An 18,802-nucleotide genomic window follows, 5' to 3' on the forward strand; every position below is an offset into this window, starting at 1 on the left:
ATCTGGCACACAAAGAGTACAGTCTATCCACTCTAAAGAACAACACAGAATCTAATAAGCCAATTACGACGCTGTCTGACAGAGCTCCCTGTCTCTCAGCCCTGCCAACAACACACACAACAGCCGGTCAATACATACATACATCCACTGTGTTTCTGTGAATTAAACTCTGGACTGTTAGCATTAACGCTCCATCACTGATCTGGGGGTCAGTGGACCCCATCCATCTGCCTCATTATATCAGAGCATCAACACTAAAATTGACTGACAAATTGAGTGAGGATCAGCCACCTCTATGGATGGGACAGTCTAGATGATGAAGTGAAACAGGCTTTTGGGATGTACCTTAGAACTGTAGAACCTGGAAGACTGAATGAGTAGCTAGATCTACACCCTTAGTCCTACTGCATGATTTATTATTTTGTACTTTTTAATTATGCACAGTACCAGTCAAAAGCTTGAACACACCTACTCATAGAAGGTTTTTCTTTATTTTGGAATAATAATAAAGACATCAAAATTATGAAGTAACATAAATGGCATTATACAGTGACCAAAAAGAGTTAAACAAATCAAAACTATCTTATATTTTAGATTCTTCAAAATAGCCAAAAATGTTTTTAAAATGAATGTTTTTTTTTATACATAGGCATCAACCTCACTATTTTATATTTGTGTAAGAAACAAATTTCAAGCATTTAAGAAGTATTTAGACCAAAATATCTTTGAAAGCATTATCTTAATCAGGTGTTTCTTCTGACTGGGATTGTATCTCTGTTTTATCAGTGATGTATAAGTGTGTGTTTCTCAGGTTATTTCCTGCCTCAGGATTCCTGACAGTACTGAAAACTAATCCACATTTTATGTGATCCGAATACAAGGTCAACAACAGTTGGTCAATGCCATTTGCAAAAGGAAATTCTTATTTTTTTGTTCTGTTGTTCTGTGTTTATTCTGGAAAAGCTAATGTCACACTTTTTTTACACTAGTTTTTACATCTTAAGTGAACCATTAACTTGGACTTTGGATGGTATGAACCATACATGTGTTAACCTCCACTCACAGTGAATGCTGTGCTGATCTCTAACTCTCATTGTGTGTTGGCTAATTTATGGCACTTGAACGAGTTGCTAATATTTGAAAGGGAATAATACCATAAGGGTATCATTCTTTTCTGAGAAGTATTAATAGCATGGGATAAGCTCCTCTCAGAATTTGATGTTAAAGCAACTAGTGGTCTAGCCATTTCCAGCAGTGATCTGTCTCTAGTAAAATGAGAGGACTGCCCAGGTTCTATAACGATTGTGGTGCTGTAACATACAATATGATGGGACTTTTAGCTGGTCTGGGGAACCCTATTTACGTATGAGGAGTCTGTAGTTATCACAGGGACTTTGCAAGTCAGGGAGATCTAAGATGGTGAATTCTACACAAACAGCGGTGTTTCAGAGGAAGGAGACTTACAGTTAAATGGAGGAGGACCTCATTGCTGTTCCTGGACAGTTTTTCCTAACTTATGATAGAAGCTGCTCTGTCTATAGAGCAGAGAGGTTGCATTTCAGTTCAGAAAAGCGCTCTCTGCACTGCTCAATGGCCCCTGTATTTGCATGGGGTGCACTCCTCGCTTTAAGATCCGCATTCACCTGTTGTAAGTTCCACCTGCGCTCACAATTCACACCTGCAAAGGACATCAGAAAAATCTCCTTTTGTATAGATGTTGCTGACTTTGAGTTTAGATTTCTCTCTTGACATTTCTCAGGATCTCAGTCTAATAAAGGACACCGAGACTAACATTTTGCGAAGGTGTCTGAACACCTATACATACAAGGCAAAAACTTTCCCTGGGTGCAGTTTTCTCATAGAACAAACCCAAGTGCCTTTTAAAATAGGCAAAATCAGACATCACAACAAAACAAGCATATATTCATTTTTATGAGTAACTTTATTTAAACATCTTTCAATTTTGTAATTTTTTGCATTTTAGTTTTTTTTTTTTTTTTTTTTTTAAAGATATTTTTCATACAAAAAGAGAAAAGCTCTCTCGTCTTCTCAGCTGGAGGACGAGGGAGCGATGACGTCAGTGCACTGGGGCTCGCAGAAGGGGCCGAAGCGTCCGTAGACGTCGCGGGCGCGAACCGCGAAATAGTACTTGGATCCCGAGACAAACTGGGTGAGGGTGCAGGCCATGGGCAGCGGCAGGGCCTTCACCTCGCCGATCTTCTTCCACTGGGACGCGGCGGAGCTGGCCGGGCCCGACTGGTCCTGGTGGTAGGCGTACAGGTGGTAGCTGTCCACGGCGGCGCAGGTGCGGTCCGTCTCCTCCACCGACCAGGAGAGCACGATGCCGTTCTGGCTCTGCACCCGCGCCAGCTTCAGCTGCGGCTGCTGCGGGGGCGAGGTGTGCGCCGCCTCGGGGGGCAGGCGGGGCGGCGCTGGGGACGACGGCAGGGGCGGGAGGCCCGGGACCGGAGGGTTGGGGTTGAGGGCGGAACCCGGGGTCGCAGCCGGGAGGTTTTTAGACGGGGAGTCCTGGGAGGGGAAAAGAGATGATCCAGCATTAAGGTAAATGTATTATCAATCAAATGTAACATAAATGCTGGTTAAACTATGACTAAACAATTTTTTATCCCTTATATATCTTATTTGTGTTGTATTATGTTATATTATATGTCCTTCTTGGACACGATCACATAACCAATATTAGTCTGAGGTTGGGTTTCCTTTGTCTCACCTGCATGGGGCGATGATGGACTGTAAGCTGTGGTCCATTTAACGGATGTTGACCACTCTGAGGGGACAACCTCACTGTGACGCCTAAAACAGGGAAGACAGGCAAGAACAGCCATTACGTAATCATTGTATGGAGAAGCAGGATTCATCTGTCTATAACACTGGTGGGTAATTTGTCAGTTTGTCTCTGGCCAGCCAGACTGCGTGTAGAGTGCTGAGTCAAGCCCTGTGTGAGCGGTCACTCAGTGCTCTACTTTACTGCACTGTCCGTTTACCTGCATGAGTGAGTGTATACTGTATTAAACCCTCTCAGTGTTACCTGTGGCCTGAGGGCTGCCCTGTTGGTTACTGCCCCCTGCCGCAGTTACCCCCACCAGCCCCCTGCCACCCCCAACTGCCCCGGTGACTGAACCAGAGTTGTGGAGAGGGGGGGCTGACAAAGAGGAGGAAGTAGAGGAAGAGGGGAGGGGCCTAGAGGTAGTGGATAGGGCCCGACTGGGGGCCACAGCTTGGGGTCTCTGTAACACATTCACTGTTGTCTGAGCTGTAGAGAGAAAGAAAGGGGGGGGCCGTTAATACAGTACTGTGTATACAAACTAGGCGGTGGCAGGGCTGGATTTGGCACTCAGCATTATCGTGAGGGCAAGTTAGTTTAATACAGTATACATGCACAGAGGAGACACTAGGAGTACTGACAAAGCACTGTGTTTGTGCAGACATGCTTACTGGAACAGCACTTTAAAACACTTAATACCGCAAAAAAAAAAAAAAAAAAAAAAACAGCAGCCAAGGTGGTGCTAATTCTACCAATTAACACAAAAATATGATACCACATATAAAGGATACCAAAACTATCTGAGAAGCTCATGCTGCATTCGACTTGCTTAGCTTCATATGAAGCATGTGGACACTACTGCTCATCCCTAACATGCAGCTGTCTCCCTTGCAAGCTGGCCTCAGTGCATTTCCCCTTGTTTACCACTAGATGGACCCCTACTGCTCTGTTACAGGGGTTTTCAGCCTTTTTCAGCAGCACCTTCCACATGCAAAACCACTGTGTTGCTTTTTCTCATTCACTTCCACTGTCTCCACAACAAGGCCCAGATTCAATCTAAGCCCTATGGCTAGTGTCAATGTTAATTTTTTTGTTTTTTGATAGTCACACATCTCAAGTTCTGCAGTCACTGAAACTATTGGTGAATACTATGTAAGGCAAAGCACCACTGCAGTTACAGTGAATCTGGACCTAATTTTGAAAATCAGAGACCAAGCAACCCTGGGACTAGCTGCACAAGCTGGGTGTACACTGAAGGTAATGCCACTTCCACAAACTGCAAGTGGAAAAACTACACTGAGGAGAGTGCAGGTGCAGAATGTGAGTAAAGACAGAAGATAGATGGAAGACAGGAGAGTGGAGCTTTACAACATGCGCTGCCCAGTAACAAAAAGAGTTGTTGATTTATTTACAAGAACGTGCGTTACATACAGAAATAACTACAGGTGTAACCAAGACCTGAACCGTACTACATGAACACTATCATACAACAGACTGATGGCAAGGGAGGAAGGAGAGAGGTTTAGACCTTAATTTTTTTCATACGCCCAGACAGTGCACTGGCCCCTGGCTGGGAAAATCACAGAGGAGCTGGACTTGTGGAGCCCAGACTCTTACCAGCTGGCTGAGCATGCATGGTGCCATGGCTGAGGGCACCGGGACCTGGGCCTGTGGCTCGCTGGACAGCTGACGAAGGTGATGAAGAGGAAGGGGATGCTGCTACAGATGCACCCGATTGGACAGGAGCCTTCTTCACTCCCGTCACTGCAGCAGAGAGGGGTACGTTACATTTTACATTACATTATGGGCATTTAGCAGATGATTTTATCCAGAGAAATCTCTGGATAAAACTGGATTTTATCCAGAGAAACTAGAAACTATACAGCTGGATATTTACTGAGGCAATCCTGGGGTAAGTACCTTGCCAAAGTGTACAGCATCAGTGCCCTGATGGGGAATCAAACTGGTCCTGCTCCTTAACCGCTATGCTACACTGCTGCCCCATCATATATATTACAGGTATATTACAGACGCCTGCTACACACGTAACACTGTTAAACAGCAGTCTGCAAAGGGAGAGAGGGGACAGAGAAAGAGGAGAAAGCCAGAAACAAAAAGGGGAAGCAGGGTATGGGCCTAAAAGGAGGAAGGGCAAGATCATCCTCACCTAGTACATCATCATCATCCTCAGTCAGGTCTATAACAGCCCCTGCTCGACTGGTGCGAGATGCCTGGAAGCAAACACACAGACTTTACACTACACACTGGCACCTGCACACAGCTTCTGTGACATCATAAAGCCTTTTTTCCCCATTTAAATTCTATGTGTTATGAAAAAACACAAATGTGCAATTAGATAAATTCAACGATCTTTCAGCTTTACACTCTGAATAATCCCTTGAATCACCAACAAAATTAAAAAGGAAAACCATTAACGACTTATTTGTCGGTTGTTTGTGGAGGTGTAAAAATGTCCCTTATCTGGATTTATGAGTACCAAATCTACCCTAAATAAACATGGTTACAATCTAAAAGGGCAATCTAAACAAGACATACAGAGGTACAAAATAAAGCAAAACTAGTACATAGATAAGATGCTTCCCCCTCATCTAATGATGCTGAGATTCACAGTTATTTCCCCTGAATAGAGAACAGCTTACAATGCTTTAGAATAGAAATGACAGACAGAAGCTCAACATGTCAAAGTCATTCTGTATTACGTAAGTTGTAAAACATCGGAGTGCATTTATTTCTAACTGTAACTGTGTTGCGTAGCTGAGTAACTGTGTTGCGTAGCTGAGTAACTGTGTTGCGTAGCTGTGTAACTGTGTTGCGTAGCTGTGTAACTGTGTTGCGTAGCTCATTCAGTGAGAGGAAGTGAGAGAATGACTCAGGCACACTCTTACCTGTACAGGTGTCTTTGTTGTAGTGGAGTCTGGAGCATGGTTTGTAGCTTGATTATCTGAGAGTGAAAAGGGAAGAAAGATGTTAGCACAGCATGTACAAGGACTTACAATGAGCTTTTTATATCAAAAGACCCTCCAGGTTACGATGACCTGGCTTTTACCCGAACACAGTCACCCAAGAGACTGCGCAGGGAGGGAGGAAAAGAGGAAGAAACATTACAGATGCACCTGTGTGCTGAAGTGTTTGATCTTTAAATGTTGTGCGCAATGGCTAATATTAAACTCAACATTGCTGACAATCACAAAGCTTATATCGTCATCACTTAATAGAACCACTTGTATTATTTATTATTATTTTTTATTACCCTCTATGAAAATGAATCACTGCTCATCACAGTTTCAGTGACCGTGCCAAACCAATCAGATGTGGTGTTAACATTACATTGATGGTGTTCATTACTTAGCCAGGATGACTCCCAGCACAAAAGAACAGAAGTGTGCCCATTCAACCTGAAAGGGAAACAGTGTCAGACCAGGCTAACAACACTCCCAGACCAGTGAGTGTGAGCATAACACTATTTAAGTCCTACCACAAGTTAACTTGTGCAACCTGAGTAGACAAGGGTAGCCAAGTATACAGCCACACACACCACATAATCACCTGTCTTCGAGGCCATTGAGGCCGAGGACACTGGTGCAGAAGCAGTTGCCCCCGACGACTGCCCCCCTGTGGCCGCGGGCACGGCGGACGCGGGCAGCGAGGAGGACGAGGCGGCCCCCGCCAGGGAGGCGCACTGGGTCGGGGTGCGGGCGGAGGTGACGGACACCCCGGCGCTTGGCACGCTGATGATGCCGCTGCTGCCCGGGTACACGGCGGCGCGGGCCAGCGTGATCTGCGGCAGCGACGGCGAGGAGGGCACCGCCGCCGCCGCCGAGGACACCGCCGGCTTCTGGATGATGAACGTGGTGGTCGCCGGCGTCGTTTTCGCCTTGCTGAGGGTGCTCACTCCGGCCAGGGAGGACACCGGCACCAGCTCCACGCCGCTGCTGCTGTTGCTCACCAGCGCCCCCGCCTGGGCGTTGGTGACGGCGAGCGGCAGCTGGATGAGCAGCGGCTGGAGGGACACGGGCTTCGGGGCGGAGGCTGTGGTGCTGGGGGCGAGGGCGCTGTTTGCGGGGCCGGCCTTTATCATTAGGGCCTGGTTCTGGGAGGCGGAGGAGCCCACGCTGCTGAGGGAGGTAGAGGGAAGGGCAGGACCTGATGTAGTGTTGAGGGACAGCACAGGGGACGGCCCCACGGAGCTGGAAGTCGGGGGGGTGGAGGTCGAGGGGAGCCGGGGGCCTGAGAGAAAATGAGAGGCAAAAGGAGGAAAGAAAGAGATAATGAGGGGAGGTGCATCGCAATATTATTCTTATGTCCTCACAGGGCTGGTTGGTGTGCTTAGTTAAAAACTGAGCCCCTGAGTTAAAAATTTACAATGACAGAGGCGTGCAATGAAGTTCTCAGTACAGTAAAACTGACGGAGGCATGGAACCAGGTCACGGAAATTTACAGACTTGGAAAGATGTTCTGAGGAAGAGAAAAGTAATCTTACCCGTGGAGCTAGCTGGACTCTGGGTCTGGTTCTGACCGGGATGCTCACCTCGCTTGGAGTCCAGAATTGACCGGACGGTCCTGTTAAGAAATAGAGAGGCTGAAAGTGAGCATGTGGCACAGGGGTGGGAGGGGACAGAGGGGAAGGGGAAAGTAAAACCTCTGCAGAAAAGGTAGAAGAGACAGAGAGATATCATATGACAGGGGATAATGGTGGGAAAGCAGGAAGAAAAAAATAACAGCAGGGATATAACAATTGTGTTTGTATGAGGCAAGATGCAGTACATATCTTTCAACCCCAGGGGGCAGTGTTGCCCTGCTTTACACTCGTTTTCTGGCGGCAGCCTCATCGAGAACTTAATTTTCAGGTCATGTGCAGGTCCATTTGTTCGAATAGCTTTCCCTCCAAAACTGTGTGTCTTTTTTAGGGCAAGAACCACCACATTTATTCTTATACATGTGGTCACAGCAAGTATTTTGGTCTAAGCTTCATTAAAAATATAACACTCAGTCTGATTCAAATAGATTTGCTTTCTTTGGTCACATACAATACAAGACACACACTATAAGGCACTTAAGACCAATGGTATAGACAGAGATCAAGAAAGTCAAGGATGGTGCAAAATACACAAATCAAAGAAATTAATAACCTAAATCAAAACAACAGACACATTTAACATCAATAACATATCGAACATACGCTGTACATGACAGTTTGAATGTAGGGCACAACTGGCACAAAGGTAAAAATAAGACTCATGACTACGCTTTCTCTGCACGCCATATGGCTGCATTTGTCACACGTGCCAGAGCTCATCTTTGTTACACTTCGCCAGCTGAAAATTTCCCCTCTCTGCTTTGCAGGTCACTTGGATACTGCAAAAAATCCAGACGAGGAGACTGAATCGCCAATCTGGCAACGCTGGCTGGAGGACCAGTTCATTATTATTCATTGTCCTGTACATTCTTTAAAACCTGGCTACCACTAACGCCTTTGTGTTCAGACACCATAGAAAACACTTGCATGGGAGTTCTCTCCTTACAAAGCAGTATTTCTCTTTGCTCTGCGATATCCACTCTGTGTTTCACATCTCTATGGCATGACGACCACCATGTCTGCCAATGCCCACAAACACATGCAGGGTGCTGAGCCTGGTAAGGATCTGTCCTTTGCCTTATCACTACAAGGACATCATCGGCCAGGTGTGTGTGTGTCCGCGCGTAGCAACCTTGGAAGCAGCTCTCCTCTCCTCTTGATTATGGCTGTTTATGGTGGCTGTATAGGGACGATTATGCCTTCACTTCTTAACCGCTGCAATCTGCTTATCACCATCATGGCCACAGACCAAAACACATGCTTGAGTAGCGCGACATAACATTTCCTTGGAAAAAGCCACTGCTGGGTTCCAACTTCAACCCAGTGCAGGACAAGACAGAACCAAACATGGGTTTGTGTTTTGCTACATGCAAACCATCAGAGCCTGAAGGCTAGTCAAGTGAAATTCCTTATGTTTCCCCAAAGACAAGGCGGAGCCGCAGATGTGGATGAGGCTCTGACAGCATTGCTCAAGCCCCAGTTGCCTGGCAACCCCGCTACAAACCTGCCGCCCATTTTCCTGCCTGAATCACTGTGTGTGACTTTTTAAAAAGTCAACTCAGTGTGGTTACATCTCACTTGACAGTTACCGGAGGGTCTCTGAAGTACAAATGCATCAATCAACCAATCGGTCAATCAAACGAAGTGTGTGTCTGACATACCGGTAAGTGGGAGTGGTGTTTGTAGTGGCGTTGGGTGTACTGGCAGCAGCAGACGGAGATGAGAGCATCTGCAAAAAAAAACACACACAAAAAACAAATCTGATATCATTCATATTCATTTATAATGAATTATGCTACAAAAATTCAAGGGGACAGGACGCTGTTTAATTAAACTGCATTAAAATCAAAGATTCTCCTTTCTACTCTGCCAAAGGTTCCTTCTGTAGCTAGAAATCATATTTATAAATGAACGAAATTTAAATCGTGCACTCTTCAATGTAATGGAAAGTGAACATTGGAGCATCTACTTTTTTAAAATTAGAAATATTTAGCTAGCTAGCTGTCAGCATCTAACATTAGCTAGCAAACCATCGGCTCCAAAGAAGTGAAAGTAGGCTAGCGACCTAGTATTCCTTTAGGGTCGAACGTGCCTGGGGACTTTTGTGTGAATTTCCTGAATCTGTAGAGCAAACAATTCAATTTTGATATAAAACCTTCTCCAGTGCTATTGTTACTGGATGAAGCTAACTAATGATGACCACGTGCCTCAAATGTGTTCTGTTTGATACTCTGAAGTTGATTAAAAAAAAAAAGAGAGAGATCAGGACCAATTTACTTGGTACATTAAAAGTTTAGCCTTACTCAAACTACAAATTACAAATTTTGTGTATGTTTTTGAAGCCAAAAATTGCCCTTTGATCACTAAGCCAGTACTGGGGCAATGCTAGGCAAAATAGAACAATTATAATAGATCGATATTTCTTAATAGTGTCTGTTACCTAGGCTGTCTTGACTTCTGAGAGCTGTTCCTGAACTGCGACTGGTTTAGTCGCATCGGTAAGGACACCTCCCTCTCCCTCTCTCACCTCCTGCGGTTTCCGCGCATTCTCCTTGGCCTGGTTCGCGGCGCCGAACTTCTTGGTCAGCCGGGCGATCTTGGCCTGCAGCGTGTTGAGGGTCTGCTGGTGTTTGGTGGCACAGTCTATCCTCTCGACGCGCTCCCTCAGCTCCTGCAGACTCCTGTCGAACACGCTCAGCTGCCAGACCCGCAGCTGCTCCGCCACCAGCTGCTGCACCACCTGAGGGAGGCGACCAGAAGGGGGCCCGTTGGAGGAACAGGTAAAGGGAGAGAACATTAAAAGCCGCATTCTGTTTCTTAGCCAAAATCGGTCATTCAAAAAAAAAAAAAAAAAAAAAGCGCACCGAGACAAAGGAGAAGCCTTATCGTATCAGTTATTATCACTGCTTCTAATATTGTCGACTCCTTATGCGGCTGTTTGCTTGTGCTGCACTCTGCCTCGCCTGTAAGTCGTTTTGGATAAAGTCGCCTGCCGAGTGAATAAATGTAAATGTAATGCAAATGCACTATCAATCACGGCGGCTGATCCCACCTTCTCCAGTTTGAGTCGGGTTTCAGGGTTCGCGTTGATCTTCAGCTCCAGGTGAGCTTCCAGCTCTCCCCCTTCCACCCTGGGCCTCTTGCTCTGGCCCTCTGGTCCCCCAGGCCCCTCCTCATCTCCGCCCTCTGCGTGTCCCGCGGGGTCCGAGTCTCCGGTCATGGCACGTTTCCTGGCTGAAGGTACGCTGTCACAACCCTCCTCTTCCGCTGATTAAATGAAGAACAGCCTGGTCATTTAGCTGAGAGCTTGTTGGCTTAACGTTAAACCACATTTACCAGCAGAAATGCTGGTACAATGCAGATGTTAAAATGCTGGCACTTTCCACAGACTCCTATTCCCTAAACCTACAAAATGCTGGTATGAGACCTTTCACAATGCATCAGCAAAAATGCAGTAATCCACAGAAAGACTGCAGTAATCTTTATGACTCAAAGGCCTGTTGTGGCCGTTAATTTTAAAAAGTGTTCCCTGACTTCCTATCAGAAATGGCTAGTGTGTATGGCTCTGTGGAAATGAATGCCAGCATTGTTTTACTTGCAGTACAAAGGCAAAATCTATGAGTCTGCCATTTTGGTGGGCATGCTGGTATTTAGCTGGAGGGTTATGCAGTGTAAATGGGGTTGAGGAAGTCACTGATAGCTGCAGGAAAATTATTCTCTTTAATGAAATCCTGTGATTACACCTAACACTAATCCACACATCAAGAACTAGAGGTCTTCATCAGGTCCAATGTAGCATTGCCCAAATAAGCCAGGGTTGGTTCCAGTTTCCATGACAACAAAAGAATATACATTTGATGCCCTTGATGACACTTTACTTGATGTACCCAAGAAACAAAAGAGTATACTTCAAATCATGTGTCTAACTTAGGGCCAGATTCAATCTAATGCCAATGCAGTTGTCCTTCCATACTTGTGATTTACATTATCAAGCAAGTCAAGTACCTGTATCTCCAGCAGAGGGTGCTGGTGAGGTGGAGGGAATGGCCGCAGCCTTAGTGGTAATGCCAGCATTCTCCTCCTTCTCGCCCTCTTTCTCTGCGTCAACGTCCATCTTCTCTTCATCCCTCTCATCCTTAACCTCGTTCTCCTTCTCTTCTTCCTTCTCTCCCTGGCTCTCTTCCTCTTCACTGAGCACCAGGAATCCTTCTTTCACCTCCTGGTCAGACTCTGGTGTGTTGGACGGAGAGAGGGATGGAGAGGAGGAAAAAGTGTTGGCTGGCGGGACGGGGCACTGGAAGAGGGAGGAGGTAGCCGCCATTTTGTCCAGGATGGGAGCGCCATCCTCTAGGTTCACAGGACCCATATCCATGGCAACGGTTTCCTCTGACTCGGTGGGTCTCTCAGCGTCTGGCACCTTCCCTTTCTCCTCTCCTCTTCCTCCGTTAGTGGCAGGAGGTGTGGAAGAGGCAGCGGAGGCTTGTGGAGGGGATTCCTGAGGTTCAGGGAGGTCATCCTGAAAAGGAAAGCCACATTCATTAGGTCAACCACTACTTCAAAGGCCAGATCCACACCGAAATGAGCCAAAGCCTTGTCATCTGCCCAAACTCAACTTTGTTTCCGCCATCTCAGTTTTCTGTATCCCTCCCCCAAACCCCCGTCATTTTTTCCACTCCATCCCTCCCTCCCTCCCTCCCTCCCTCCCTCCACCAGTTCTCCCACTACCTCTGACGCACTTCTTTCTCCTTCTCTGACGAGGCAGATGTTTTTCCGGCCTTCTTTGGCTCTCCTTCCTCCTCCTTCTCACCATCTTTTTTCTCCTTTTTCTCCTTCGAGTGACACGCGGACACCGGGTCCTCCTCTCCTTTCTCGCCCTCTTTCACGGCAGGGTCAGCTGGACGTGATGGCGAGGAGGGGGCCGTCGGCGACGCTGTGTGCTCAGGAGACTGAGCGGGTGGGGATGGGGACAGGGAAAGAGAGAGAGCTGGGGGAGTGGGCGAACGGGACACCGGGGAGGAAGGACAATCCTCCCTCTGGCTCTTGTCTGCGTTACTCTCCATTTTCTCGCCGTCTTTCTCCGTCTCCGTTTGTCCTTTGTCAGGGTGCTTTCCGTTCACCAAGGCGGGAGGGGGAGAGGTCGAGGCGGTGGAGGAAGGGGCAACATTGGAGGGCAGGGTGTTATGGAGTGATTCCAGTTGCTGCCGGTCACTGATTTTCATAGTTTTCCTCGCCCTGAAGATTTTCTTCTGGGGCTCCTCCGGTACTGCCACATCCATGGTTCACCTGACAGCCGGGAGAGACAAGGAGGATGCTAGTGAAGTAGAGGCACGCAATGGGCTCGACAGTATGTCACTGTGCACTCAACGGATGCGATAAAACCGCACAGGAGAAAGACAGTGCCTGTAGTAATCAACATCCAGCACCAGGGGGCGCTCTTATGCTTTTTCATGCTGTTTTTTCCCCCTGATTTTTGTGAGTAAACTTGCAATCATAACCACTGCTGAGTGGCACTGCACTGCAGTCTGTTGATTACACACTACAGTGCAGATTAAATTTGATTAACCACAGTCCTTTGCAAAAAATTCACATTTCAGCAAAGTTCATCCAGTGTATTCTGGTCTATTCATTCAAGAGACCATGCCGGCAAGGCTAAAAATCAGTCCATAGAAATAAGGGCAGATAATCAATCACAGTATCTGAACAACATCACAGCCCCCACTCCAGTTCACAATCTGGCTGCAGTACTTAGTAGTTAACAGACAAAATATGTTAAGGTTAACTTCTCTTTAGAATGTACTGCAGTAAAGTCATATGATGATCTCAAAGGACACACCCACAGCACAGCTCCACCCTCTTGCACCTCCCCTTGTACACTCATTGGGTATTTCCTTTCAGCAAATCAGAGGAGCAGGATAGCGAGTCTGCCTAGTAACAAGGAGCCAGTGGATGATGTTATGTATTAAATATTTGCCCAGTTTTAGGAACATAGAAAAAGGAGTTTGTACTATGTGAATGCTTGCTCATGTTCAAAATATCAGTTAAAACTTGTATCAGCTTATTCAGTCATAAAAACTCTGAGGCATTGTCTATTTCTGAGCATTTATTAATAAGCCAGTTTGGGGATTTTTTTATTGAAAGCTCCTCTATCAAAAGAAATGTTTACATATTGCTTTTTGTATTATACCATTTCCTTGAGTTTTGATAGTGACACAGTCATCTGTTTTATCGAAGAAAAAAAAGTACAGAAAGATGTAGCTCATGAAAAAGCTTAAATGAAAATCCTTTTCCTTACCTGTTTGATTGTGTAACGTTTATGCTCATGGAGTCAGTGGGACGGCCAGTGTGATGAATCTAAAGAAAAGAGAAGAAACTCTGAATAAGATGGTTTCATTTAAAATGATTTTAACCTACATACTAGGCCAGCAGGGTGGAGCAGTGGCAACAGCACAGGGCTTGTGCCAGGTCTACAGGTCCACAATGATACTTGTGCTGTATGTTCAAACATGGTTCAGCTTCCAGGACTATGTGAAAACAATAGCTGTGTTCAGACGCATGGTATCACTGAGCCTAGAGGCAATAGCAATAGCTATGGGAGAAACGTCAACATGTTCTTCCATGCTATATGTGGAGTCGCAGTATCACAAAGTGTGGTTCACTGTACCCTGTTCTTAAATTCATTCCCCCTTAACACGGAGAGTACCACAGAGAGCACGAGAAAGAGCTGAGGACATTTAGCAACAGCTACATAGGAATAGGGGCAAAAAAAAAAATCCCATGAGTTTTGCTTATTAAAATTGTGTTCTGCATTATAAGCGAAATTAAACCAATGTGACAGTTTAGATAAAACATCAAACAGTCATTTCATGAGTGCTTTTACGGCTCCCTTAAGATGCTTAGAGATAGACAGGCGTTTAGATTCCTGGTGCATGTCGGCTGTGTTATCACTCCAAATTTTGTTCTCTATTTAAACCATTTTCTCTACTGTAAATCTGCACTAGCCACTCATCTATGCGGGTGCTTCACATTTAATAGCTTTGTAGAATATTCACAGATACCAGTGAGGCCTGCATGATCTTAGTGAGGCCTCGAGGGGTTGACTGAATTGGAACATCAGTGGACTGTATCCATCCTTCTCTGATATTGAGCTGTGTGTGGGCCTTTGAGTATAAATTTGCATAAGTAAAAACTGTAAATTACTTAACGAGGGGTGGAAAAGGCCCATTAAAATTTTTTAAAATATCATGCCTAACAATTTTTTAAAATTTCTGTATTAGATTTATATTAAGAAACGTGATCAAACACTCAGAATCCAGCCAGAATAGATTCAGCATTAACATCCCCCCCAAATCTGCTGATGTACTGCATTTTACTGGTCATACCAACAAGTTTCTAGAATGCAAAGACATGCACGATTTTAAATCATGGCTAATGTACGGTTCGCATTCTGAAAATGATTCTAAGCAACAGAGATGACTTGGGACAGCTGGAACCTGCTATTGACCAGGGTCCTCTGTGCACGCAACATTCTGTTGAATCAAACCGCTTCACAGCACAGAAACCAGGATAAACAGGCTATCTATAAATATACTGATTTCTCTAGCGAATTTCTGACAGGAAACAAATGAATCAGACTCCGGTCCCCGGAGAGAAGTGGATACCACAGCTTTTACCACTCAAGGACCTCTCAACAGCTGTGCCACCAATCGCAGCAGCTATGTCCCCGGGGAGGGAAGTGAACGAGTGCATGCTTCACATGACATCACACAAGTACACACTTGAGGACAGAAGGGAAGAGTGTCATGTGTGAGTACATTTGGGTAACACTCCATTTCCATCATTCCAGTGCCTCAACTTATTACAGATCGAGAGCAACGCCGGGGGAAAAAAAAAAGCCCCAAGATACCATGGAAATAGCAGAAGTAGTGATCTCTGGAAATCACATTGGAATAATAATGCTAATGCTGTTAATAAGTATTAAACAAAAACAGTAGGTTTTAACACTACACATTTTAAAAAAGAGGATTTCCAGGTAACGTTCCAAAAATTGATTTTTGGAACGTTACCTCTTTTTTAAAACGTGTAGTGTTTTAAAAAACCTAGATGCAAAAAAAAAACAAGCTCCATACTTTTGGAGAAGCAAAACATTAATGCAAGACTCACAATCCTCAAATTTAAGCAATTTAATCATTCAAATGTTGCATTGTTTAGAACTGCAATCAGTGGGCAAGCTGCAAATTGTAGTGAAGTGTGGCCAGCTTTGTAAAAAACAACTCCTGACAAATGCCACTTGGTAACCAGATAATTATCAGGGTGATTCAGATGAGTGTGTGCCTTGATATCCAGCCCCAAAGTCAAGTCTTTTCAAAGTTCATTCCTATTATAAAATTGAATACCATCTGTGATATATTTGCTTTAGAAGGGGGAGTTTTTCACTCCTGCTATGGTTGAATGAAGTTCATAAAATAAATGAGGAAAAAATAGAGACCTGTGCAAACCATTCATCCTGGAAAGGCATCCTGGATATCCGACCCAAACTGAAGGGTACTTCCATTACTTCCAGTCAGTTGATGCAACTACGGGAAATTTCCTTTTTCTCAACTGGGACACCCTCTACCATATGACTTGGCACCATATTGAGGGGAAGTGCTTAAGGCAAGTGAGCGATAATGCCAATGGGAACACAACCAATAATGTTAGAAGCTGCTTCTACTGCTTCTCATATAACATATAACATATAAAACATGTAAAAATATGTTGTTGTCTTTAGATTCTGTAGTTAACATCAAGATATGGACTCAGTTAGTCTGCATATGCTGACACAAATGCCATGATAAAACAGTGATCCACTTACCAGAGGAAAATTAAAGTTGCCTCAGACAACCAAATATAGCTAGCTTGTCACTCAAAAGATCATTTTGTTCATCTTAAAAAGTGCTTGTCGAATCTGCATCTTGAGCATATGGGCGTATAGGAATTAATACAAAGTCAGAGCCGTACCAGCTGAACCCACTGATACTCAAAATGACTGGTTGCAGCAAAAGCTAGAGGCTATTGCCCCTCTAAATCAAGCCACATTTGATCAATGGGCAGAAAGTAATGTGAGATTACCAAAATGCACCTCACATGCAAAGGTCAATAACAATAAATATTAATGTTGGTTTAAATTAGAAACCTAGTGATAACGATTTAGCTTCACAGATAGCGACTGCTAACAATGGATTCTGACATATAGATATCTAGCAAAAATATTATAACATACAGATTAATCTGCCTGGTTAAAACTGGCTGCATCTACTGCTGGCTACAGTAACTGCTAAAGGCTACATCTATAATGCCTGATATATTAGCTATCCATCTATTTCCATTTAGCAAGTTAACTGTCCAACACTACAGTTACAGCAAGTCTATGTTTGAATACCAAAATGTAAGATTCACACCACATAGGCAACTAGCTAATCAGCTAATACAATACAAGCCAACACTTAGATAGTTAGCTCATATTCCAATGAGAAGAACAGTGAAGGCTTGCAATTAAATACGTAAATATGTTTCAAGACTGCTGTTATACTGGACAGGCAGTGTTTTTTTCTTATTTCATGTCCTGTCACTCATTAAAACGTGAATCTGGGTACACTAGAAGGGATTGCAAGATCTCCAGGCATCATGTCTTACAGCATAGCTGCACCTCATAAATCCTTAAATGGATCATTGTACCGCAACACATCTGCCTCCACTCTCCATCTGAGCTCAGATTAAACCTGCAGAAAGTGGCAAATTATCTTGTTCCAGCAAAGAACAAACATTTTTGCTCACTTTGCAGTCCAAGGAAGGCTTTCTGTGATAAGAATCCAAGACAACCACATAACAAATAGACCGAGTAGGCCAATTAGTTGGTTGAGGGCCAACTGTTTGATTAGAAGCAATGAAAAATTACTTTTGTCTTATCCTGCTTATTTCTTCTGGGACAGAGGAGTGCCAGGCAATCCCTCCGAACATTCATACAAATGTATTCTTTAAGAAAGACTCTATCTCTTGCTGCATGCATATCAATCACATTGCCTTGTTCTGTCTCCCTTAATCCCTTCCCAACACAGGACACTTTCAACAATATGGGGTGGCAGTGTAGCACAGTGGTAAGGAGCAGGGCTTGTACCCAAAAGATTACTGGTTTGATTTTCCGCTAGGGCACTGCTGCTGTACCCCTGGGCAAGGTACTTAACTCACAATTGCTTCAGGTGCCTCCAGGTGTTCAAACCGATAACATATAAAAATTGTAACCACTGTAAGTTGCTCTGGATAAGAGCATCTGCTAAATGACAATAATGTAATGTAATGTAATCCATCTGGACCACAGTAGCGTCTAAGCCCACCTTCACACCAACACTGCAATCCTATATACTGCGATTCTCTGAGAATCATAAAACTCACAGCAGGCAAACAATCTAAATGAAAAAGGTAAAAGTAATTGAACCATCAGTATTATACTAAAGAACACCTAAACACAAGGGAAATGTGTTCTGGTGCTTAGGTGTCTGTAATATAGGAGGTATAAAAGCCAAGTAAGGAATGACATTTTGTGCCCTGCCAATGAAAAATGGATACATAATTTGCAACTATATTAAATTCATAGTAGGATTGAATTTCCATGTGATTCATCTGGCTCAAATTCACCTGAGACAAAGCATTGCTTCTAGAATTTACCGAGCTGGGTCTCTACACTTGCTTACTGCAGTTACATACAGTGCACTACACCAACATGGCACTGAACAGTACAGAGATGTATCCTGTCTCGGAAAATGTGTGCTTCTTCATTTGACTTTCTTGCAAATTGAAAGGTATAAGTGTATATCCAGGTTGTGTTTGAACATTTCTGGAACGCAGTAATATATATGCATATATATGCATATATATTACTCTGTCAACAGAAAATGGATACATAATTTGCAACTATATTCAAATCATAGTAGGATCAAATCTCCATTTGATTCAGCTAGCTTGAATTCACCTCAGACAAAGCATAGTGTCTACAATTTACTGAGCTTTGACTGGGTCTCTGCATTTGCTTTCTGCAGTTGCACTGTTCTGGGGTGCCTATATCCAAAATGTCAAATAGAGGACTGTACAGAAGAGGCCAACTGAAAAACATTAATAGCTTTGAAATAAAAAACTGCAGTACTGACTCTGTCGATTATACTTTCAAAAATGGCTATTTAAATGACAGAATTAGGTATTAATTTTTACATGTGAACTTCACCATCTCCTGCAGGTATGATCGTTAATATATCTTACACACATCCAATATTTTATTGCTCATATTTCTCAGTAGTCCTCTCATCTAGGATAAAAGGAGAAAAACGTATATGTAACAGGTTATGAGTTATATGACAATATAATTCTGTAAAATAACTGGTGGTAAACCA

At 44.2% G+C, this 18,802-nt stretch overlaps 1 protein-coding gene across 3 annotated transcripts in view; it reads right to left on the bottom strand.

The window, feature by feature from the left end:
• Window positions 1-2,049: 2,049 nt before the first annotated feature.
• LOC118794688 (activating transcription factor 7-interacting protein 1-like) overlaps window positions 2,050-18,802 on the bottom strand; it is a 40,134-nt gene continuing 23,381 nt past the window's right edge. For 2 of the 3 annotated variants that reach the window (XM_036552937.1, XM_036552936.1), the window contains exons 2-15: window positions 13,675-13,733; window positions 12,119-12,665; window positions 11,388-11,898; window positions 10,435-10,649; window positions 9,910-10,122; window positions 9,044-9,111; window positions 7,287-7,366; window positions 6,353-7,033; window positions 5,692-5,747; window positions 4,953-5,016; window positions 4,403-4,549; window positions 3,050-3,274; window positions 2,732-2,814; window positions 2,050-2,529 (exon numbers count right to left, since the gene is read on the bottom strand). In XM_036552937.1, the coding sequence (XP_036408830.1) occupies window positions 2,050-2,529; window positions 2,732-2,814; window positions 3,050-3,274; window positions 4,403-4,549; window positions 4,953-5,016; window positions 5,692-5,747; window positions 6,353-7,033; window positions 7,287-7,366; window positions 9,044-9,111; window positions 9,910-10,122; window positions 10,435-10,649; window positions 11,388-11,898; window positions 12,119-12,658 (3,363 nt within the window). In that variant the 5' untranslated portion in view covers window positions 12,659-12,665; window positions 13,675-13,733. The remainder of the gene's footprint in view (window positions 2,530-2,731; window positions 2,815-3,049; window positions 3,275-4,402; window positions 4,550-4,952; window positions 5,017-5,691; window positions 5,748-6,352; window positions 7,034-7,286; window positions 7,367-9,043; window positions 9,112-9,909; window positions 10,123-10,434; window positions 10,650-11,387; window positions 11,899-12,118; window positions 12,666-13,674; window positions 13,734-18,802) is intronic. The other variant, XM_036552938.1, reaches the window with a different exon arrangement.

The sequence above is a fragment of the Megalops cyprinoides genome, chromosome 19, assembly GCF_013368585.1.
Source record: "Megalops cyprinoides isolate fMegCyp1 chromosome 19, fMegCyp1.pri, whole genome shotgun sequence".
Classification (NCBI taxonomy): Eukaryota; Metazoa; Chordata; class Actinopteri; order Elopiformes; family Megalopidae; genus Megalops; species Megalops cyprinoides.